This window comes from Drosophila mojavensis, unplaced genomic scaffold (assembly GCF_018153725.1).
Source record: "Drosophila mojavensis isolate 15081-1352.22 unplaced genomic scaffold, ASM1815372v1 contig_72, whole genome shotgun sequence".
In the NCBI taxonomy this organism is placed as follows: domain Eukaryota; kingdom Metazoa; phylum Arthropoda; class Insecta; order Diptera; family Drosophilidae; genus Drosophila; species Drosophila mojavensis.
In genome coordinates, this window is record NW_025318897.1 from 3,777,529 (window position 1) to 3,803,587 (window position 26,059).

Consider the following 26,059-nt stretch of genomic DNA (forward strand, 5'->3'; position numbering starts at 1 on the left):
TAAAAAGATTTTGTAATTTACAGATTTTGGATACCACGCCCCCTTCGCCCCCAATTTGTAAAAAACGCATTTCAAGTACTAGAGACTTGTGCTTTGGAATGTACACACATTTTATCCATATGATTACGCTCTGAAAGTTTCATTAGAATCGTATGCCTACAAAAGAAATTATTCAACAAATAAATTCTCATAATATTGCCCACACTGCAGCGCAGCCGCTGCTTACTGCGCAGTTAGCAGAGCGCGTGCTTACACGTGCATGTGTATGTATGTGTGCATAAAAGAAGTCCAGAATGATTAGAATATCAGTTTGGAGGGTTCAGGGTATCTCCTAGTCGAGCAGTCTCGACTAGAGCCTTCTTACTTGTTTAAGTATTAAGTTTTACTGTACGAAGACTTTATTGAAGCCAAAATCGTGTCTTTTTATGTACTTTTAGTTATAACTACTAAACTAAGCAACATATTGACATAATTCTTTTTGTAAATTAAGATTAATATATAAGATAATAAGACTGCATCAAAATTTTTATTAGTTTTTTACTATTTATATGTTTTTTTCGTTCCCAAAGAAAAAAGTTGCTGCTGTACGAAGACATTATTGGTTCACTGTACATTTGTATATAAGTATGTGAGTGCATGCTGTATATTAGAAGCGTAGTTTACACATATGCATACATAGCTAGCGCAGTGGCGCCGCAGTTCTTGGAAAAAGAGACAGAATGGAAAAAGTGAAGCGCAATATCAAGCCGTTTGACGGCGAAAAATATTCTATTTGGAAATTTAGAATACGTTCTTTGTTATTGGAACAAGGTTTACTTAGTGTCGTGGATAGTGATGCTCCTCTAGAGGACAGAGAAAGATTTTTAAGAAAGAACAGTAAGGCCAGAGCAATTATAATAGAATATCTAACTGATGCATTTTTAGGCTTTGCGGCAAATGAAAATTCTGCGAAAAAAAATTTTTTCCGATCTTGATGCTCTTTATGAGCGTAAAAGCATAGCGTCACAATTGTCTGTCCGAAAGCAATTATTGTCTTTAAAGTTAAAAAGTGGCACATCTCTGATTCACCATTTCAATATTTTTGACGATTTAATCACCGAATTAATTGCATCGGGTGCAAAGGTTGAGGAGGTGGACAAAGTGAGCCATTTATTGTTGACATTGTCGCCTTGCTATAATGGAGTCATAACTGCTATTGAAACGTTGTCCGATGAAAATATAACTTTGTCTTTTGTGAAAAATCGGTTGCTTGACCATGAAGTGAAATTGAGAGATGATGCGAAAGACACAAGTACCAAAGTTTTACAGGCTATAAGTAGTAAAGTTTCTCCTAAAAATAAAAGAAATATAAGTCCAAATAAAAACCGTAAAACATTTTGTTCAAACAAACCTAAATCAAAATCAAATATGAATTGCTATTTTTGTGGAAAAAAGGGACACTTTCAGAAAGATTGCTTTAAATTTAAAAAGCTAAAGCCAAGTAATAATAAAGAAAACGAAAAGCAGATACAAGCAGCATCGGTTGTACCACAGCAAGCAATCGCCTTCATGATAAGACGGGCGATAAGTCACTCTACCATATGTGGCGGTGTGTCATTTATTTTGGACTCAGGAGCGTCTGATCACATCATAAACAGCAAGAGTCTGTATGCTGATCATATTGATGTGGAACCCCTTATTGGTATTGCAGTGGCAAAGTGTGGCGAATATGTATATGCCACATCAAAAGGCATAGTTAAGCTACGCAGCAGTAGCCAGGTCGATGTCACTCTGGAGGATGTTTTGTATTGTAAAGAAATTCCTCATAACTTGCTCTCTGTGAAGCGAATGCAAGATTCTGGAGTAACAATCGAGTTTCATCCAGAAAGTGTGAAGGCCACAAAAGATGGGCAAGTGATTCTGGAAGGTATTTGTGAGTATAACGTTCCCATTATAAACTTTGAGCTATGCCATAGAGTATATGTAATGCATAAAAATAATACAAATAAAGAATATCGTTTGTGGCATGAAAGGTTGGGGCATTTAAGTAAAGGCAAATTTTTAGAAATCAAGAGACATAATATGTTTGAAGATACTCATCTCTTGAAAAATGTACAAATTAATAATGAAATTTGTGAAGCATGTGTAAATGGGAAGCAATGTAGACTTCCATTTGAAAAATCTAAAATTAAGGAATATATTAGAAGACCTTTGTTTATTATCCATTCCGATGTATGTGGTCCGATAACACCTTCTACTGTAGATGGCAAAAGTTATTACGCTGTATTTATTGATCAATATACACACTATTGCGTAACATATCTTTTGACCCATAAATCAGATATTTTTGCAATGTTTAAAGACTTTGTAGCAAAAAGCGAGGCTCATTTCAGTTTGAAAGTTGCCAAGCTATATATAGATAATGGAAGGGAGTATTTATCCAACGAAATGCGACAATTTTGTGTAGATAAGGGAATAAGCTACCATTTGACAGTACCTCATACCCCTCAGCAAAATGGTGTTGCAGAACGCATGATAAGAACATTAACTGAAAAGGCTCGCACCATGGTAAATGGCGCACAAATGAATAAAATGTTCTGGGGTGAAGCTATTTTAACAGCTACTTATTTAATAAATAGACTCCCAAGTAGTGCACTAAGGGGCCACAATAAAACTCCATATGAAATGTGGCACAACAAGAAACCAAATTTAAAATATTTAAAGGTGTTTGGTTCTATTGTGTATGTTCATCAAAAGGTGAGAAAAAGAAAGTTCGATGATAAATCATCTAAAGCCATTCTTGTTGGCTTTGAGCCAAATGGTTTTCGACTTTGGGATTTAAGCGCAAGAAAGTTTGTGGTTGCAAGAGATGTTATTGTAGATGAAGCTACAATGAATTCTAGAGCTGATGCAGATTCTGTTGCAGATTCTGGGTTCCTAAATGAGAATAAGAAACATAAAGCCCTGGACCTCATTGATAATCCCAGTGATAGTGGGAATCATAAAGGTCATGATGATATCCTTAATAAGAGTAAGGATTGTGAAAATTCAGATTTGCTGAATGCAGACCCCATTGACGTCCTTAATGAAGATAAGGAGCATAAAGGTCAAGATAATATCCTTAATGAGAGTAAGGATTGCAAAAATTCAGATTTGCTGAATGTGGACCTCATTGCCATTCCTAATAAGGAGCATAAAGGCCAGAAGGGCATCCGTAATGAGAGTACGGAAGAAAATGCTGATATATGTGTATCAGATGATCAGTCTAAAAATTCTCTTGAAACACCATGTGTTGGTGTGGAATCCATTGGTAAGCAATGTGATGTTAGACGAAGTGAAAGGTTAATGAACAAACCAGCGACGTCTTACAAACTTTTAAACAGCTGTTTAATGAATGCGCAGAATTTACCCAATAATGTTCCCAAGTCATTTGATGAAATCACGAATAGAGCTGATAAGGCAAACTGGCAGAAAGCTATAAAAGAAGAGCTGGAGTCTCATTATCAAAATGAAACATGGACTATTGTAGATAGACCAGCAAATAAGAATTTATTCGATAGTAAGTGGGTTTTCTCGATAAAGCATGATGGATTTGGAAGTCCAACCAAATATAAGCCGAGACTTGTAGCTCGAGGTTTTACACATTTGCTCCAGTAGCACGAGTATCTAGCTTGCGTCTTATACTATCTCTGTCAAATCAATTTGATTTATAAGTTCACCACATGGATGTTAAGACCGCATTTTTAAATGGAGAACTAAAAGAGGAAATTTATATGCTTGTTCCTCAAGGCCTATCATATGGAAATGATAAAGTTTGTAAATTAAAAAAAGACCTTTATGGACTAAAGCAAGCAGCTAGATGTTGGTTTCAGGTGTTTGAAAAAGCACTGAAAGAAATTGGATTTGTAAGCTCTGAAGTTGACAGTTGTATATACATAATTGATAATGGAGACATTTTAAAAAATATTTATGTACTTTTATATGTAGACATAATTATAGCAACGAAAAGCCTTGAAACGATATCTAATTTTAAATCATATTTAAAGGGCAAATTTAGGATGACTGATTTAATGGAAATAAAATTTTTTATTGGAATTAAAATAGATAGGAGTGGAGATAGGTTAAGTCTTTGTCAGTCAACTTATATTAAAAACTTTTAAGAAAGATTTAATATGCATGAGTCTAAGCCAGTTAGTACCCCACTTGCAAATAAACTTAATTATGAAGCATTGAACTCAGAGGAGGAATGCGATGCTCCTCGTCGAAACTTGATTGGTTGCCTTATGTACATAATTATATGTACGCGCCCTGATTTATGTACATCAGTGAGCATTTTGAGCAGATATACCAGCAAAAATAACAAAGAACTATGGCAATGCCTGAAAAGAGTTCTAAGATACCTGAAAGGTACGATTGATTTGAAATTAACGTATGTTAAGAGTTCAAACTTTGAGAATGTTATTGTTGGATATGCTGACTCGGATTGGGCAGGTTGTGAAAGTGACAGGAAAAGTACGACTGGGTACATATTTAAAATGTTTGACGTAAATCTGATTTGCTGGAATTGTAGGAAACAAAATTCAGTAGCGGCTTCTTCTACAGAAGCAGAATACATGGCTTTATTTGAAGCAGTCAGGGAAGCTTTATGGCTTAAGTCATTAATGCAAGGAATAAAGTTTAAAATATACAAGCCAATTAAAATCTATGAAGACAACCAAGGTTGCATTAACATTGCGAATAACCCAACATGCCACAAACGCACGAAACACATTGATATTAAATATCATTTTTCACGGGAACAAATTGCAAATAAACTAATTATTGTTGAGTTTATTTCTACAGATGGTCAGCTGGCGGATATGATGACGAAGCCTCTACCAGCAATGAGATTCCTAAGTCTGCGTGATCAGATGTGTCTGACTGAAGATTAACTAACAAAATGCTCTATGAAGCTACATTTGAAGAAAAATATTTGAATATTTAATTTTTCCTTTAATTGTTCCTTTTTGTATGGAATCTATTTTTGTTTCTTGAATTCATATTGAATGTTAAATTCTTATCTTAGTTTATAATTGGATGTTTAATTTTTTCTTTAATTTTTAATTGAAATTTAAATAATATTAGTATTATTTAGAATGGTCTGGTTGGGTTTTGTCTGGGTTTCCCCAATCCGTCGCAACGAATGTTGGACCATGTTATTGTAGTTACTCCCCAGAAAGGTACAGTACATCAAGTTAAGAAATCATGTACCATTGAATTAATGTATTATAATTTTTTTTTTTTTTTTTTTTTGGAATTTTAATTTTTGTTATATCGATGTTTCTTTTGAGGAGGTGTGTTGAATACTGAATTTCAACACTATGTTTAGAAACACTCATGTTGCAGCATATAGCAATAGTTTGCAACATTGTGAAATTCATTTTCATGCAAAAGCAACATCGATCGTAATGTTGAGTGTCGCGACGCTAGTCTAGAAACATTATGTGTCTGACGAATTTGACTAGCACGCATTGAATGTTGCTGCGTCGCGATCTGTCTTGTTGCGATTCTTGAGCTGTGTAGATTGATGTGCTGTGCCGTGCTTAAATCAAAATATAAGTCGTAATACAAAGTATTAGTATTATAAACTAGTATTAAACTTAAGAAATATAGTCTTTATGATAGGAAATTGATTTAAAGATTCCAAACTATTGTCTTCATCTTTTAAGTAAGTTAACGTTTCAAGGTTTGTTGAAAAACCAGGCCCGAAATAAGATAACAACTACTGTGTGATCTTATTTCGGGCCTGGTTTTTCAACAAACCTTGAAACGTTAACTTACTTAAAAGATGAAGACAATAGTTTGGAATCTTTAAATCAATTTCCTATCATAAAGACTATATTTCTTAAGTTTAATACTAGTTTACAAAGTTCAGCCCCCGTTGAAAGACTTTTTTCCTATGGTGGAATGATAATGCGGCCACATAGACGCAGCATGAAAGATGATTTATTTGAAAAAATTGTCGTTTTAAAATCAACAAGTTAATATTTAAGTTATTTTTTACAAAGAAAAAATTACCAACTTTTGAATTATATATATGTATGCAAATAAAGCAAATGAATCATGCTAGAACCATAAACAATTTATGTAAAAAAATCATAATTTGAAAATACTAATAAAAAAAAAAAAAAAAAAAATAGTTACAAAAAAGCATTTTATTTGAAAAAAAAAAAACATTTTCAAAATACCTTTTTTGCATTTTAAATTCGAATACCTTTTCTTAAAAACCCATTTTGCATTTCCATTCAAATGGAAATGGTTTTTAAACCATTTCCATTTTATATTCGAATGCTTTTTATAAACAATTTTTAACAGCTCTGCCGACGCTGTGGGGAATTTTGCGAAGGAGAGCAGCAAAAGCTGCAGAGACATAGTTAGTTAGTTTTCGGCGCTTGAAAGCGAAAGATGGTTTTTGAAAGCGAGTGTTCGGAATCAGTAATCGCGAGAAGATAAAAAGATAATTACGAGTTGGACAGGCGAGCGTAACGTAGGCTATAAGTAAGCGCGGACTTGTCAACGAATTGGGACATTGTAGTTATCAGAGTAAGTTTGTAATAATAAATGGAGTCAAGAAACGAAATTTAACATCTGTATGTTAGTTGCTGGTGGCAAACCTAATAATTAACGAGTAGCTTGAATGCCCATACTAACTCCCGCACCACGTTCCCGCATAGCTGCGATCCCGGCAATCTTGAGTACGCCAAGCTGCGCAGCTCTATTGCTGTCCGCGTGCAGACGCGTGGGCGCGATCGGCGAGGTTATGCCACGTGGACACCTAACTTCTAATCAATACCCCCTCTCCCTTTCCCTTTCTCTCCACCAACGTGTCCCGCAGTTACTTACAAATTTTCTTTTGAGTTCTGGCCCTGGTGAGACTGAGTCCATCACCCTGGCATAAACAAGTAACTTTACACACTTATCACGTCTTTCTACTTACACAAGACACACGCACACACACACAAACACCCACACACACACAAACACCCACACGCACACAAACACACAAGCACCCACGCCTAAACACGCATGGGCTGCAGTGTGCGGTTGAAATACGCTTTTTGCAAATATGTTGGTAAGGGGGTGAATATAGCGGTGGGGAGTAAATTAAAAAAAAAAAAAACGAAATTGTATAAATTGCATATAAATCTACATTAAAAATTTGGACTTTAGCTTTATGGTTGTAGGAGATATAATTTTATAACTGATTTAAGATAAGGTTTTTTGTCGATAAAAATATCGGGAGGGGTTATCGATTTTTAAATCAAAATTGATATCTGCGTGGTTGACAGACAGACAGACGGACAGGGCCAAATCGACTCAGCTCGTCGCCATGATCAAGAATAAATATACTTTTAGTGGTCCGCCACGCCTCCTTCTGCCTGTTACATACATATCAACAAAACCATTATATCCTGATTTCCCATTTTCAATGGGTTCAGGGTATAAAAATCGATACTTTTTTTTATTCTGTTATAGATTAAAAACAATATCGGAAACCAGCAATAAATTTATATCTCCTACATCTTGAAAGCTAGAGTCGCCAAATCTTAAATGTAGATTTATATGTGCTTTATAGGTTTTCGTTTTTTGTTAAAATATACCCCCATCCCTACATCCAACCACTGAATATAACCTTTGTAAATGGCGTATTACAAATATTAGAGACTTGTGCTTTGGCAAATGCAATGCAAATGCAAAGATAATCCACCCACAAGAAAATTTATTAAACAATTAACAGACTTCCCATTGTAAGCCAACACTGCAGCCAATGCGTTTTTAAGCGTGCGTGCGTATGTCTATGTGTATGCGTGTGTGTGTGCATGTGCGAATAATTATTGAAATATCAGTTGTTCGAAGGGTTCAGATGATCTCGTAGTCGAGCAGTCTCGGCTAGAGCTATCTTACTTGTTTTTTTTTTTTTTTTTTGTTTCATATTATAAAAACTTACCTGTCAATAAAATAAGGATCTTAAGAAACAGGAGCCAATTTGGAGACATTTTTGTTATCAATATATTGGTAGTAGACAAAGTTTAGCAACTATACGCCTATAATAAAAAGTAGAAAAAGTGTATACTAATTACTTTTTTATTCTTATAATCATTCATAGAAGGCATAAAATAAACGACTGTCTTAGCATTGTATAGTACTAAATTCAATAATATAAATTCGAAATTTGTATACCCTGAACCCATTTTTAATGAGAAATTAGGCTATGTTTTTTTTTTAAATGTATGTAACAGGCAAAAGGAGGCGTGGCAGACCCCTCAAAGTATATATAATCTTGATCATGGCGACGAGCTGAGTCGATTTGGCCCTGTCCGTCTGTCTGACCGTCCGTCTTTCCGTATGTTTGAACGCGTCGATTTCAGAAGAAATATGGGTTGAAGACTTGAATTTTTGTTTTCAAATGTCCGTATATATAGCGCGGATATCGAGTTTATCTCCTAAAATCGATAACTCAAAATTCAATAATTCCCGTTATTTTGTTATGGATTAAAGCCCTTATCGAAAATCATACACCACTAATCAGAGAACACATAGACTAGACATCTAAAATAAACTTCCAAATTTACACAAATACAGCCTCCAATCGTTTTGGTGGCGTATCGATATTAGTCCACAAGTCCATACAACACAAACAATTAAGCCAACCTACACAATTAGAAACCCTTGCAATAGAAATCTTGTCAAAAACAAAAATCAACATTTTTTCAGCATATATCCCACCCAGCAAAGCCTTCACACCTAAAAACCTAAGCGACCATTTTGAGACAAATAACAGCAACACCAACCAAATTATCCTAGGCGACTTTAACTGTAGACACCATAGCTGGGGCTCACCTCAGGACAACAAGAGAGGCAGAATTTTAGCAAAATTTGTCCATAACGCTAACCTCACCATACTTAACGACGGCTCCCCCAACCCACTTCTCCACTCATAATACATTCACGCACCTAGACCTCTCTCTATGCTCCCCCCAAATCACACCATTCACTACCTGGAAAATTTTCGACGACCTACACGGAAGCGATCACTTTCCAATCCTAATCTCATTGTTCCCTCAAACACAAACCACAAACTTTTCCCGCCCCTTTTTCAAAATAAAAGAAGCCGACTGGCCACTCTTCGCGAAACTAACAGAAAATATAAATGAAATCATACCCACATCTACTAACATTAATAAAGAGGCCGCAACCATAAACAAGATAATACTGCAAGCTGCCCATCACAGCATACCCCAAACAACTCCACACCACTACAGTAAGAACACCCCCTGGTGGAATAAGACCCTGACCCAACTAAGGAAAAATAAATTTAAAACGTGGCAAAATTTTAAGCGGAATAATAGCAATGAAAATCTTATAAAATATAAGAAAGCTAATGCAATGTTTCGAAGAGAACTTAAAATGACAAAAACAAAAGCTATGACAACCTTCACGTCGACAATCCAACCCAATACCCCCTCTGAAAAAATTTGGGCTAACATCCGACGCCTCTGCGGACTTAACCCAACCAAAATTATACACTGTATAACAGACACAACTAACAACTCACTCACAACAGACACAACCCATATAGCCCATCTCTTTGCTAAACACTGGTCTGACCAATCCAAAGACGAAAATTTCCACCAAATCTTTACTACGAACAAATACTCAAATAAACCAATTAACTACATACCCAACTCGAGAGCACAAACAATAGAATCTGAAATTACAATGATTGAATTACTATCCTCATTACAGACCCTCAAAGGAACAACTCCCGGCCTAAATAGAATATCCTATCCCATAATAAAAAAACACCTCCTACGCCCTAAAGATCAGAATAAAAAACCTTTTCAATAATATTTTCAACAACCACATCCCTCAAACCTTTAAAACCAGCCTAGTCATCCCTATCCTTAAACCCAATTCAAATAAAACAATAATCAATAACTATAGACCAATCTCCCTCAACTGCTGCCTATCAAAAACACTTGAAAAAATAATAGCCAAACGCCTATGGTGGCTTGTCACCCAAAACAGACTGATACACCCAAACCAGACAAGTTTTAAGCACGGCAAGTCAGTTGCAGACGGTCTGCTCCTCGCAGACCACCTGATAACTAAGTCGCTGCAAGCCAAGAAGCACACCTCCGTCATTGCCCTTGACTTTTCAAGAGCATTCGACAGAGTTGGGGTGCATACGGTTTTGGACCAACTCATCAGGTGGAAAGTCGGCCCAAAAATAATAAACTACATAAAAAACTTCATGAACAATAGGAAAATAAAAATAAAAATTAAAAACATAATAACCCGCCCCTATCCACTCTTCAACGGCATCCCCCCAGGGATCCCCAATATCCGTCATCCTTTTCCTAATTGCCTACAACAACCTCTCCAACATCATCGGCTTACATAGGGAGCTGCAATTCTGCGCCTATGCCGATGATTTTTTCCTATTTATACCCCTCAATAAAGAAAAAAACCTATCCCATAACCTTGACAGCCTCTTTGCCCAAATCCACGAATGGTGCTCATATTCAGGAGCATCACTCGCACTCAACAAATCAAAACACCTCCACATTTGCCGAAGGCATAATTGCATTTGCACCATATCGTCCAACAACACCCCCATTCCCTCCGTTTCCAGCCTAAAAATCTTAGGCCTAACACTAAATAATAAATATAGATGGGACTCCCATATAAAAGCAATACAACCGGCGCTAACAAAAAAACTAAATATAATAAAATTCCTTGCCAATCCCAAACAAAATTGCAGCACCCATACCCTCATAAACATTACAAAAGCTACGCTTCTATCAAAAATAGAATATGGGATTTTCATATACGGCCATGCCCCCAAATCAACCCTCAATAGACTTAAAACCTTATTTAACGCCGCAATCCGCATATCCCTTGGAGCACTACGCTCGACCCCTATCCCCAACTTGCTTTTCGAATCAAATATACCCACAATAGAACAAAAAAAGAGACCTCATCACAGCCAAATCCTATAAAACACTCCTAAATAGCTCAGACTCCCCACTCCATAAATACATAAAACGGAACTGCAACCATAGAAACAGCAAACTAACATCAACAGTGCAAAAAATAATAAATTCATGCAAAGAACACAATATCCCCTACCTTCCACCTCCAAACAAAACAATCACCCCCTCATGGTTATTTCCCGCTCCCCTCATCAACACCACACTGCACCAATTCAGCAAACCCCACACACTTCCCAGCTCATATAGACAACAATTCGCCAATCTCAAACATATATACAAAGACCATACATTCATTTACACCGACGGCTCACTGCAAAATGACACAGCCACTTTTGCCATTACTACAGAAAATGAAGTCCTAAAAAGATGTATCCTACCCCATTACTCATCCATCCTATCCGCCGAAACCATAGCTATTCTCCATGCCATAGAACTGATCCAAAAAAAAAGAACAGGAAAATACATCATTTGCTCCGACTCCCTCTCGTCCCTAAAATCCATCTCCAATACCAACAACAACAACTTATATCCCGCAACCATAAGAACACTCCTTACAAAATCTGCCCCCAAAATAAAACTGTTCTGGGTACCCAGCCACTGTGGCATCGATGGGAATGAGCTTGCCGATATCACAGCCAAATCCACAGCCAAAATGCCCCCTCCACTACACCCCAAACTTCAATTCCAAAGATATACACAAATTCCTTGCCAACGAATCATCCAAAAAACTCCATCAAAATATAGAAGTCTGCAACAGTTGGTATCAGCAACTCAACAACCTGACACACACAACCTATTACTTAAAAAACATAAAACAAGAAATTATTACACGCAGCGACCAAGTAAAAATACTAAGACTCCGACTAGGACACACAAGATTTACAAAACAACAATACATCAACCCTGACAACATAATCCCATGCCCCAACTGCAACACCACAACAGACCTCACCATCCAACATATTTTCTTTAACTGTCCCGCAACTTCCCACCTGAAAACCCAAATCTTCCACAACAGCTGCCCCATATCCTTACTCTCAAACCCAACCCCTGAAAACATATGCTCAATAATCAAGTTTCTAAAAATAACAGATTTATACCACCTCATTTAGTTCCCAACCAACAAAACAATGTAAATATGTATATAAATGTAAATGCATAGGATAAGTTAGAGCCGAAGGCCATAGTAGCCAGTGCTGTTAAAATTAAGTTAGATCTTAATTTTTAATTATATCTAAATTTATAAAATAAATAAATAAAAAACTAATTTTTTCAACGACGAAAAAATGCGCTGAAGAGACCAGACAACTTCGTATTTGCTTGGCTCGGTCTTTTGAAGCTCAAGCAGTCAAAAAAAAAAAATAAGGCACGACAAAATCAACGCGCTGCGACCGCTGCCACGAAATGCACACGTTCCCAAATGAAGTACGGTTATGCGCTCTTTTTCCCTTACTCACTCTCTCCCTCTCTTTATGCTCTCTCTCTATGGTCTCTCAAATAGCAGCAGCGCACAGAAATTTAAAATTGTTCGCGACGATCCCAGCTCTTTCCTTTTGAGTGAAGGGATACCGAAATCATAAAAGCGTTTGTCACGCTCATGCAAACAAAATGTAAGCGTTTCGATGGTTATTCGTGGGAAGGGTATGAAAGCGACGGGCAAGCACACATACACTTGCAGTACCTGGAAACATGTGTGAGCATTTGTGGCCTGTGTGCGTAACTCTTACTGCCTGAGCAAATTGTAGTGCCCAAAATTTACCGTTAATTGGCCTTTGAAGGAGCACATACATTTGCATACATATGTGTACCTATGTATGTATGAGATGGGATGATAATTGTCTGGCGATTCAGTAGTTTGTCAATTTTATATGGTTTGAATTGTAGAGTGACTGTCAAATGAGCCTTTATGACTTAATCAGTAATTTTGGCAATGTGCATGTACATATGTGCTCACTTCCCGAGACCGACCAACGCATAGTGGATTTTTTTGCGTTTATTTTGGCATAAAGTAAAAAAACAAATTTTTTTTAATTTCAATTTTTTGTTGATTTTATATTTTAGAACACCCAAATTAGGTAAAAAAGTATTTAGCATTAACACATAATGTAATACTTTTCTGTGTGAGACTGTCAAAGTCAGCTGATTGTGTAGAAAATGCCTTGGCTGAAATTGGCGGGAAAATTTTTTAAACTTTAATTATTTGCTCTGGTGCACATTTCTAAACAATTGAAACAATTACTATGGAAAACGATTGTCTTGGTATGTAAAATATAGTTCGGCTTTAGTTGTGTCATTGTTCTGTGTTCCTGTCCAAATGTACCTTGTTTTATATATGTGTATTTTTAGATTGAGCTTAACAAGTGTATTTGTGTTTCGTGGATCAGTACTTTTGCATGGCAAAGCGGTGCAAAAAGTTTAATGTGAGATGGTATTAACAAAACTGTGCAGATTAATAAGAAACTAACCATTTTTGTCCGAATCCACACGTTTTCAAAAAAATCAACATTTTGTTGTACAACATGTGTTTAAGCGGGCGGAGCTGGTTGACGTTTGGAACAACAACAATCGTTCACGTGACGCAGTGAAGCATCACATATTGCAAAAAATAGACCAAAACCTTATAAATGACGAGAGTATTAGGACAATAAATGAAAACGTGAAAACTTTCGTAAACTATATTAAACACTTGCCGAGTGTTACGAGAGTGCTGGCCCTCGCTTGAAAAGAAAATTAGCTGCTGAGCTTTTAGATTAGAAAAACAACTCAACTGCTTTACTTATACATGCTGCTACAGTCTCTGCTAAAAAATCAAAAGAAAAAGATTTAGCTGATGTTTTGAAAGCTGCTGGGAGTAGTGAAAATCTAAATGAGATAAAAAGTAAACTTTATAGAGACGAGCCAAAACAAATGTCAGCTGACAATGCACTTGGAAAATAAATTCACAAAAAGTCAGTATATACAACGAAATGCAAAAATGCAGGGTTGTGATATATATCCAACATATCCGGTGGTACTTAATTTGAAATTAAAACTCCGGCCAAAAGGAATTGAATATTATGAAAATAAAGCGCATGTTTCATTGCAAAATCTTTTGGACCATACATCTTATCGTTTTCTAGAAATGCAACATGAACTCCTGGAAACACTTCCTAACTTGGTACATTGCACACTAATTTTCAGCTATGGATTTGATGGTTCGTCCGGCCAGAGTGTATACAAACAGCGTTTCCAAAACCACGATAGTGAATCGATTGATAGTTCACTGTTTATTACTATAATTGTCCCATTGAAAATAATAAATGACACGCACCTAATAATTTGGCTTAATAGGGCTCCGCAATCGGTTAGATTTTGTCGACCCTTAAAAATAGAATTCACCAAGGAAAGTACTGAGCTCATATTAGCAGAAAGACAATTTAGATGCCCAGATTCTCAATATGCAAGTATTTTTGTAAAAATTTAAAGAAAAAAATTTATATATGTGCAGTATATTGGACACATTACACTGATAGATGGAAAAGTTCTAAATGTGTTGTCAGGAGCCAACTCGTGTCAATCTTGTCCAATCTGTGGAGCGACGCCAAAACAATTGCTGAACATCAAAGATATGATTTCGGAGGCTTTCATACCTAAATCACAATACCTTTAATTTGGAATCAGTCCATTACACGCTTGGATCCGCTTTTTCGAATTTGTGCTAAAAATCTCTTATAGAATTGAGTTCAAAAAGTGGCATGTCAGGAATGCCGACAAGATTAAATTGAAAGCCCGAAAAAAATTATTACAGCTAAAAATGATGAAAGAAATGGGATTGAATGTGGACAAACCTCTTACAAATGGCAGTGGCAACTCCAATGATGGGAACACAGCGAGAAGAGCATTTTCCAATCCTGATTTATTGTCATCAATTCTTGATTTCGACTGTGACATTTTAAAAAGCTTTTAGACTATATTAATAACGATTAACTGCGAGTAAAATATAGACTCCGAAAAGTTTAAAGCTTACTGTGCTAAAGTTTTTGTGGCATATCAGGAAAAGTATCCTTGGTACCCCATGTCGCCCACTGTTGACAAAGTTTTAGTACATGGGCACCAAATAATAGACACATGCATAGTTCCCGTAGGCTGCCTTGGGGAACATGCATCGGAATACCGAAATAAAATATACAAGCGCGACAGAAAAGCCCATTCAAGAAAATGTAGTCAACTAGATAACATCACATCAACAGATCTATAGATAGTTCTGATCCATTTTTATCTAGTATCTACTTAAAACAGCGACCAAACTCATTAAAAAGAAAGACGATGCCAAAAGAAGTAATATCTTTGTTATTAGCACCACATTTTAAAATGCAGTCCAGCAATACTGATCCAGAAGAAGATAAATGCCGCAATATGGGCACTGTAAATGCCGATTGCCACGCCTCTAATGGCCTTAGACTCCTCATTTTTGGCCAGTTCTTAGAACGAGCAACCGGTAACCTAAATGCAAAATTTGATTTCTTACGCTCAAAAAATGTGAAAATTACAGGGTATTTTTCGATATGCCACGCCCCTAGAGACGCGTAAAATTATTTTCGGGGCATCGATAGCTCCTAAACTGTTGGAGATATAAACTTTTGCTGTTCGCCACGTCCCCTATGAACGGACATATATCTACCATAGCTCGTTGGACTTGGGTCGTCAACCCGCGTATATATACCTAATTTCAGGTCTATAGCATCAATAGTGTCCAAAATATAGCCGAATTCGAGAAATCACTATATCTTCAGGTCCGATTTGCCACGCCCCCAGTAGGCGTAAATATATATTTTTCAACCCATCTTTATTAATCTTATTATTATCATTATTATTATCAGCTCACGTGCAGAATTTCAGCATTCTAGGTTTACAACTTTATGATTTGTCACGCCCCCAATGGGCGGAGGTAAATCCGCCATAGCTTGTGATCTTCGGTGGTCAACGCGGACCTACATACCAAATTTTAGCTTTCTAGCTCTTCAAATAACATGATTTCTGGTATATTGGAAAATGCATTTTCCGATTTGCCACGCCCCTAGTAGGCGGATCCGGAAAATTTTAACACTTTATAAATCGGAGATATACACAAGTATGTGTTCCAAATTTCAAGTCTCTAGCTTCAATAGCGCCGAAATAGATTGCGTTCATACGGATAGACGGACAGACGGACAGCAAGACGGACATTGCACATAACCAATATACTCATTTCACTTTCGTGAATGAGTATAAAAAGTTTTCATTTCCGAAAGAACAGCAGATTAGACAACATTACGGATGTTTTTCAGAGGGCTTATCTGATCAACTCTTGTTGTCTTTGTCCTCAAAAAAGACAAAACTCTTCAAAATAATTAAACTTTCAAGTGAAGTGATTGGTTGCTCTGATTGAGCGACCGTCAATCGTGTCTCAGTAAAGATAGGACGATATAAGCGAAACCGGAATTTTAAAAGACGAAGATAAACATGATCTAGACAATTTGAATATCGAATTATGTGAAAAATATTAAGATTACTGATGTTAATTTTCTAAATATGTAAGTGAACAAGTAAGAAAGCTCTAGTCAAGACTGCTCGACTACGAGATCCCCTGAACCCTTGGAGCATTAGCTATTTCAATAATTTTTCGCTTCTTTCAGCTTACACAAGAAACACGCACACTCACACACACACACACGCACGCACACACAGGCATACATGCACACACACGCATACACACACACACACACACACACACACACACACACACACACATTTTTCACTGCTAATCAGGGCTCAACGAGACTTCCGCCATCCATGGCACCAGATGGAGGCACGGGACGAAGCAATACTGCATTATTGCTACCCTGGACGTAAAGAATGCCTTCAATACAGCTAGTTGGGATATGATACTGAATGCGCTGTCCCAATATAATATCCCTAAATATTTAAAAGAGATAATAAAGAGCTACTTCAGAGGAAGAACACTGGTATACAACACAAGTGAGGGTCCCCAAACTCATACAGTGTCAGCTGGAGTACCCCAAGGCTCAGTGCTGGGGCCTCTCCTATGGAATATCATGAACTACGGCGTACTGCGCTTGGAAGTACCAGTAGGTGCGCACACCATTGGCACTGCTGATGATGTGGCTGTCGTCGCCATAGGCAAAGAGCTTAAAAATACAGAGGATATGTGCAGCGAAAGTATCAATCGCACACGAAGCTGGTTGACAGGAGCTGGGCTCGAGCTAGCGGCGCACAAGACGGAAGTCGTCCTAGTAAGCAGTCGCAAGAAAGTGGAGACTGCCAATATGAGGATAGGCAGCGTCACCATCGCGTCAAGGAGGGCGATTAAGTATCTTGGCGTCATGTTAGACACAAGATTAACTTTTCGCGAGCACTTAGAATATGTGCATAAATAGGCAGCTGATTCTTGTAGAGCTCTCTCAAGAATTATGCGTAGCACGCGGGGACCAAAACAGCAACGACGTCACATAAATGTGTACTCTAGCATATTCTAAGAATCTCGTTGCAATTTGATTTGTCTTTGCATTGTTTTTGAATTTCCAGCCGCTATATTGGCTTTTCTTTGCTATATGGCGTCATAACCAAAATGTGATTTCGTTTTAACTACTGTTGTTCGAAACGATGCGCTGGTGTTGTAGGCAGAAGCGCCGGCGATCTTTGCTTTAGATACAGTAGACTCTTGTTATTCGAACCTCATTAATTCAAAGTTATCACGAGTCCCATATGGTTAAACACTCGACAATTCAAATTTGCGAAGTTTCTTGGTGTGTTAGTAAGAACTTTGAATTTGAATTTTGGGATTCCCCTGAAACTAACTTTACTGTGCGTGGTTGCGTGTTACGCATAAAACATAGGCACATTATTATGCTCGCTTCCGCACGAATCGCTTCGTTAGTTACATACATTAAACATTTTTTATTAAATGAGTCCTAAAAAGTATAAAGTATAAGTTTGACGATTGCTGAAAAGAAGAAACTAATTGAAAAAGTAGAAGGAGGTGAGAAGAAAAGCGATGTTGCAAAAGAATTTAAGATTCCACTCCACTCACGATACATCAGAACCTTTGGCAACGGTGTCAGTTAAGGTAGCAAGAGCTTGGATAACTTACAAAGCTTTTGTCTACCAAACGAAACTGATGAAACAGCATATCAGGCACTTTTTGTCTTTAAAAAAATTATTGAAAAGTCTGAGCAGAAGCAATGTGCTTCGAAGCAAACCCGTATAAATGAGTTCTTTATAAAGCTTATGTATGTACATTACGTTAAATAAAAACCCGTATATTTCAAACATTCGATAATTCGAAATATTTTAAGAATCCCTTGAATTTCGAAGTAACGAGAGTCGACTGTATTTTGACATGTGCATGCTATTCGGCTTGGGTGCGAGCTCAAATCCCGCGGAAAACTCTTTTGTAAATTGCAAATTTTTGTTATTTTAGTATTTTTATATTATATTAATTTTATAAAAATATTTCCTTCCGTGCTATCAATGTCTATTAAGCCTATTTATGTGTACAAATAAATAAATAGATGGCTGACGCATATAAATGTGGCTATTCGGGTACTATAAATGCCGATTACCACGCCACTAGTGGCCGTAGACTCCTCATTTTTGGCCAGTTCTTAGAACGAGCAACCAGTAACCTAAATGCAAAATTTGAATTCTAACGCTCAAAAAATGTGAAAATTACAGGGTATTTTTCGATATGCCACGCCCCTAAAGAGGCGTTAATATTATTTTTGAGCAGAGCTTGCAAATGAGAGTTGATCGTTTTTTCGTTTATTCTCTTCCTCGCATCATAACCAAAAAAATTGTGCAGACACATCTCGCTCTCAGCGTCACTCTCAGTTTTCTTTAGCATCTGTTTCGTTTAGATGCAATGCAATGACTCATTCGTGTGACGCTCTCACATGAGTGTCGCGTAAAACTAACACGATTTTCCCTCACACAAAGACTCTCAGCAAAAAACACTTTGACTAAAAGACTCAGCAGAAAATGCTTTTGCCTACAAACGCAACTTAAGCAAACGATCAGTGTTTGACTTGGGGAAACGAAAACAGAAACAACTGTCTCCCTCAGAGCGCGAGAGAGCTAAGCCAGACGCGACAAAAACAGTTTCTGTCTGAGTTTTTTTTGACTGTGTCAGTGAAAGACACTTTTTTGCAGACAACGAAAAAGTGTTAACAGTTATTTGCGAGCTATGTTTTTGAGGCATCGATAGAAGAGGATACCAGTAACTTAACTATCTAAATTTGAAGCTTCTAGTAATTAAACTGTAGGAGATATAAGCTTTTGCGGTTTGTCACGCCCCCTATGGGCGGACATATATCTACCAAAGCTCGTTGGACTTGGGTGGTCAACCCGCGTATATATACCAAATTACAGGTCTCAACAGCATCAACAGTGTCCAAAATAAAGCAGAATTGGAAAAATCACTATACCTTAAGGTCCGATTTGTCACGCACCTAGTAGGCGTGGATATAAAATTATTTTTACCCATCTTTATTGAATCGCAACATCAGCTCACGTGCAAAATTTCAGCATTCTAGACTTATTACTTTGGGAGAAACAGTTTTATCCAATTTGCCACCCCCAAATGGGCGAGATATATCTGCCATAGCTCGCGATCTTGGGTGGTCGATGCGGACCTACATACCAAATTTCAGCTTTCTAGCTTTTCAACAAACATAATTTCTGGTATATCGAAAAATGTATTTTCCTATTTTCCACGCCCCCAGTGGGCGGATCGGGAAAATTTTAACACTTTATAAATTGGAGATATACACGAGTATGTGTTCCAAATTTTAAGTCTCTAGCTTCAATAGCGCCGAAATAGATTGCGTTCATACGGACAGACGGACAGCAAGACGGACATTGCACAAAACCAATATACTCATTTCACTTTCGTGAATGAGTCTAAAACTTAGCATAAGTTGCACCGATCGAGATTCGAATCCACGACTTCTCGATCGAGCGTCATGCCGCTAACAGACTACGCCACCTCGCTTCTAAAAGCGGCGCTGGCAAAACTCAAATAGACTCACTGCTGCAGCGCCATCTACCAAAATTAAACCAAACTAACTGATGTGATTCAAAGAATGTTCCAGAATAAGTTTGAATGTATGTGTGCACACGTATACGATGCTGTTGTAGCTGCTGCACGTGCGTTTGTTAATTGGCCAAATATTTGATGATTTTTAATTAATTTTTGACTGAACAGAATTTAATGAAACTTTCAGCATATGATCTACATATTATATTGAATATTTGAGAAATTTAAAAAAATGAAAAATCATTCACAATTAGCTATAGTGGCATCTGACTTGAACTTGAATGTTTTTATTCGATAAAAGCATAACGGGATGATTTATCGAATTTTAAAAGCAAGCTCGACATCCGCGCTGTATATATGGTCATTTAAAACAAATTCAAGTCTCTAGCTCTTATATCTTCTGAAATCGACGCGTTCATACATACGGACAGACGGACAGACAGACGGACAAGGCCAAATCAACTCAGCTCGTCGCCCTGATCAAGAATATACTTTGTGGGGTCTGCCACGCTTCCTTCTGCCTGTTAAAAAACCATTATACCCTCATTTCCCATTGAAAATGGGTTCACGGTATAATAAAAAAGATTAGGAGTGAATAAAAAAATGTTCATTCCACAGAGAAAAAGTGGTGTCGAAAGGGTTTATTAGAAAAGTAAATCAAATACAGTAGAATCCTGTTATAGCGACATTCAAGGGACCGACGATTTTACGTCGCTATACCCGGAGGACGCTTTAACCAGATAGAGTAAAAAATATATTTTTTTTTTTTTTTTTTACGGTTGCCATTTTCGTAATAGCTTTTACTACAAAACAATTTAACTTTTTGATCAAAACAACCATTTTATATACCCTGCACCCATTGAAAATGGGAAATCAGGGTATAATGGTTTTCTTGAAATGTATGTAACAGGCAGAAGGAGGCGTGGCAGACCCCACAAAGTATATATATTCTTGATCAGGGCGACGAGCTGAGTTGATTTGGCCCTGTCCGTCTGTCTGTCCGTCCGTCCGTCTGTCCGTCTGTCCGTATGTATGAACGCGTCGATTTCAGAAGATATAAGAGCTAGAGACTTCAAATTTTTTTTTTTAAATGTTCGTAATCACAGCGCGGATATCGAGTTTATCATTAAAAATCGATAACTCATACCGATCTTTTTTTTATCGATAAAAAACTTTATCGAAAGCCAGTTATAAAATTATATCTTCTACACCTTTATTGCTAGAGTCTCCAAATTTTTCATGTATGCTTATATGCAATTTATACAATTTCGATTTTTGTTAAAATTTACCCCCCCCTTAAATTCACCCCCTCACCCTCACTTTTGTAAAAAGCGTATTTCAAATACTAGAGACTTGAGCTTTGGCAATTACATGCATATCCATGTTATAATCATAATCTGAAAGTTTCATGAAGATCGTACGCCCAAAAAAAATGTTATTAAGCAATTAAGTTCTCATAGTAAGCGCTCACTGCCGCCCATGCGTGTTTATGCTTGTGTGTGTATATGTATGTAAATGTTTGTGTATGTGTGTGTGTGTGTGTGTGTGTGTGTGTGTGTGTGTGTGTGTGTGTGTGTGTGTGTGTGTGTGTGTGTGTGTGTGTGTGTGTGTATGTATGCCTGTGTGTGCGTGTGTGTGTGTGTGTGTGTATGTATGCCTGTGTGTGCGTGCGTGTGTGTGTGTGTGTGTGTGTGTGTGCGTGTTTCTTGTGTAAGCTGAAAGACGGGAAAAATTATTGAAATAGCTATTACTCCAAGGGTTCAGGGGATCTCGTAGTCGAGTAGTCTCGACTAGAGCTTTCTTACTTGTTTATAAACTTATTTCAATAACATGGTTTAGAAACATTTTTGTGACGTCGGCATTGTACTTTGTCTCTCTCCCTCTCTGTCTTAGCAGCATTTGTAGCGTTGCTACGCACACAAGCAAGGGTACTGATCACTGATCAATATATACATGTATACATTTCTAACAGAGTCTTTTTATGCTGAAATTTGTTGTCATTATTTCGCGATTTTTTTTTCATCACGTCGTAATAACCGGTGATTGACTCAAAAATATGAAAAAATTCGTCGGCATAAGCGTATTGTCATTAAAAGCGGAGACGTACTAAGCGGAGGCTCTTTCATATAAGTTTGTATGGGGACCAACCAAGAGATCGAATTTTCGTCGACATAATCGGTTGGACGCTTTAAGCGGAGTCGTTATAACCGGAATCTACTGTATTTCGATGCTATGTTTTATGTTGGCATAAACTAATTCAAATGTGTAAGCTTTGAAGATATTATGTATTATTATTAAAATTGGGATTACGGCCCCTGCTCCATTCGACCCTCTAAATTTTCATAATATTGTGGACAAAGACTCCGAAAATGTTATATACATATGTATGTATGTATGTATACTTACATATATTTATTTAGAGATACTAACCTGATGTTATTATGCGCTTTTGAGCTACTTCGGATGGTATATATGTAAGTACAGTGTTGCCGAAGGCTCAATATTTATTTAATTGATTTTGTTTTTATATGTATAATGGATTTAAATCACTTTAATATGTGTCACCTGGTATAAAAGCAAATATGTTGAATAATATGCGATTTGAGACCTCGAAACTTCATGAATATCTATTTGTTTCATATAAATATATACATTTGGTTTTTGTGCATATATGAATGTACATATGTATGTATTTACATATATTTATACATATTTGTATTTGTGTATCGACAAAAACGTAGACAAAGAGCGTTGGTTAAAAATTAATTTAAAATATACATATTTCAGAACTCAATTTGATTAAAAACTGTGTTTTAATGTATTCTTTATACTCAATATAATTAATTAATTAATCGTCATTGATGTTTTGTGCACACTTAATAATCCATCGGAATTTAAATTTTCTCATTTTGGTTTTGCCATATACAAAAATGGTATATATTTTAACTGACGAGATATAACTGTGCCAGCAACCCTGAAACGTGTCATCTAATCATGTATGTATATACCTTAGTATAAATATATATATTATCACATGAATATATATATATATATATATATATATATATATAATCAGATTCTGTATGTAATATATAAATTATATATTTAAATGTGATACTAACGCATACAAAATCTGATTACGGGAGCGACTACAGAAATTCAACATTTCTACAATTTAGCATGCGAAAAAATATTTTTTTTTTGCTTGCAGCTCATTGTAATTGCTTATATATAATTTATTTTGTTGTTCACAACCAAACAGAAAAAAAAAAAACACCATTTAAGACAATAAACCAGTTGTGTCAGTAGCGTTAAATTCGAGGCGCCACTCCACACATAAGGATAAAATCGATGATAACACGAACAGAGCGACGCATCAGTCGATGCTGACAAGAATGTGCAGTTTACCGTTCACTGTTCACGGTTCGCATTTCACAAGTAACAAAGCATTTATCAGGAAGTGGTACCGACGGCAGCAATAAAATTTGTGACACGTCGTGTGTTGCACACCTCTTCTTTCTATATCCTGTGCGAAACTGAATCGAGACAAACCCAGCAACTAAACTGGACCTGCTAGGTCAATGTATGCTTGCAAATATGTGTATTGATTGTCCTTAGGTTCCACATGCTGCAAGAATTTCATATACAGGCACGCACCTTCGTCAGGTCGGCGCTGTTCTCACGCCTCGGTAACGGCATGTTCGGATCAATATGTGTGGAATGTTACCGCACAGCGCAGGCGTCAACAATAGCCTAAAGATGGTATTTGTGAAAACTAGAGTTGCTTTGAATTCAATTTAAAACAACTCAAATATTATACCCAGCTTCAATACCTACTGCCAAGTATGCACAATAGAGGTGCCAAACTATCGATAGTGGGCGATTGCGAATTCGGAAACATTGATAGTTGTCGATAGTAACGTCGATAGTACCCCGATAGATCCAATATGAAACTTGGCCTATTCGATGTTTTAAGCAACTAGAACTCTTTAAAATTCGGTTAATATAAAATAACATAAAAAATCAGTTATTTTAAAAAATTCAATGAAGTAAAAATTGTGGAATAGAAAATGATAAAAAAAAATATTGTGGTTATTGGGCTTTTGATTATACTCCTTTCCACACGTCAAACACTTCAGACACTTTGCAAAATTTTTGTCGCTTGATTTTTAAATATATTTCCATACATCCTACATTTTAATTATACCATGAACCCATTTTCAATGGGAAATCAGGGTATAATGGTTTTGTTGAAATGTATGTAACAGGCAGAAGGAGGCTTGGCAAACCCAACAAAGTATATATATTCTTGATCAGGGCGACGATCTGAGTTTATTTGGCCCTGTCTGTCTGTCTGTCCGTCCGTCTGTCCGTATGTATGAACGCGTCGATTTCAGAAGATAGGAGCTAGAGACCTCAAATTTTTTCTAAATGTCCTAATATTCAGCATGGATATCGAGTTTATCACTAAAAATCAATAGCTCATCCCGTTATTTTTTTATCGAGTAAAAACTTTAGTTATAAATGCACGGAAATCACCCAGAATTTGTGGGCTTATCTGAAGAAGAGGACCGCCAAGAGGCATCCAAAGAATAAAACTGAGCTGAAAACCATTGTTTTGCAGGAATGGCAAAATATCCCAGTGGAATATTTCAGAAACATGGTCCAATCGATGAATAGATGCCAAAGGTGTCCAAAAAAAGTATTAGTTTTAACTAAAAAGTAGTTAAAACAATATAATGCATTAATTGTTTTAGTTGTGTAAACACTTTCTTGCTGATTTTTGTTACTTCTATTGTTTTTTGTTATTTTCTTTTGTTAATGGAAACATATTGTAATTTTTTTTACTTACTAATATAGTTTATAGTCTAATTTACCTATTTTCATTTTAAAACAAGTAAGAACGTAGCAGTCGGGCGTTACTGACTGCGGAATACTCATTCACATCCCATCAACAATTTGAAGCTTCTAGCTGATTCACTTTCGTGAACGAGTTTAATGATTCACTTTCGTGAATGAGTTTAAAAATTGAATATGCATATTCTTACTGCTTTTATTTCGCTTCAAAGTAAAAAATTAAAATTTTTTCCCTGTGTGTAAACACTTTCTTGCCAAACTGTATGTATGTATGTATATACATTTGATTGTTTGTACGCATGGGACATGAACATTGGCGTGTGCCTACCTCAACTTGGAATTGGTTGAACGATTTAGGGTTTGTAAGGTGGCCTTTTCTTTGCCCACCTTACATGTTTGTAGGTAATAAGTAAAGATATTGAATGAAATAGATTTTTGTTATGGTGAATAGGATTTGAATAGGATTGGAGGCATAGTTTGATTTTGTAGCGATTAAGGACAATGAAATGGAATTTTGTTGTTATGGATTTTGATTTTTGTAGTTATTAAGGTTATATTTTGAAATCATTGTTAATATTTCAGTTGTAGGACGTAAGTTGATATTAGTTGATTATTATTAGGCAGCAAGTAGAATAAGCGTTAGCTCGTAAGGTAGCACTAAGTAGTTAATAATTAGATGTAAGTGCCGTAGCGATTAGCCTTAGAAAGTAAGCGAAATTCAAATGAGTGGGCGGGCCCGCGATCAGCAATGCAATGGTGAATTGCATTGCTGGTCGCGTGGTAAAATCTGCACAGCGGCAGAAGAGGATTGAAAGCTGCGTGCAGATTTTAGTCAGTCTGGAGCTCTCGATGTGAGCAGACGCGCTCAAAAGAGAAAATAAAATCGATTAGCAAATATAAAGGTTATAAGACGACGAGGTTAATAAAGTAAGGAAATGCACGTAGCGATGGTTGCGTATTTATTCGTAGTTAGCTTACTAAGCAAGTTACTAGTTTACTAGTCATAACTAACCGCGATAACACTAACTGGTAGTTTGAACGAGGTCACGACCCGTTCGCCGGAAGGTCAAAACTCTGGCAGTAAAATCGCGTGGTCTTGAGTGAACGCCGGCGG

General features: G+C 36.7%; 1 protein-coding gene across 9 annotated transcripts in view; it reads right to left on the reverse strand.

Annotated features, from left to right (window-relative positions):
- The window catches only part of LOC26527594 (zwei Ig domain protein zig-8), a 269,104-nt gene extending 245,340 nt beyond the window's left edge, over window positions 1-23,764 (reverse strand). Inside the window, exons 1-3 of one of the 9 annotated variants that reach the window (XM_044009366.1) lie at window positions 23,599-23,749; window positions 22,519-22,653; window positions 7,967-8,063 (exon numbers count right to left, since the gene is read on the reverse strand). In XM_044009366.1, the coding sequence (XP_043865301.1) occupies window positions 7,967-8,015 (49 nt within the window). In that variant the 5' untranslated portion in view covers window positions 8,016-8,063; window positions 22,519-22,653; window positions 23,599-23,749. Of the gene's footprint in view, window positions 1-7,966; window positions 8,064-22,518; window positions 22,654-23,210; window positions 23,302-23,365; window positions 23,450-23,496 lie in introns of those variants that run through there. The other 8 variants (XM_044009365.1, XM_044009367.1, XM_044009364.1 and 5 more) reach the window with 8 other exon arrangements.
- Window positions 23,765-26,059: the final 2,295 nt, after the last annotated feature.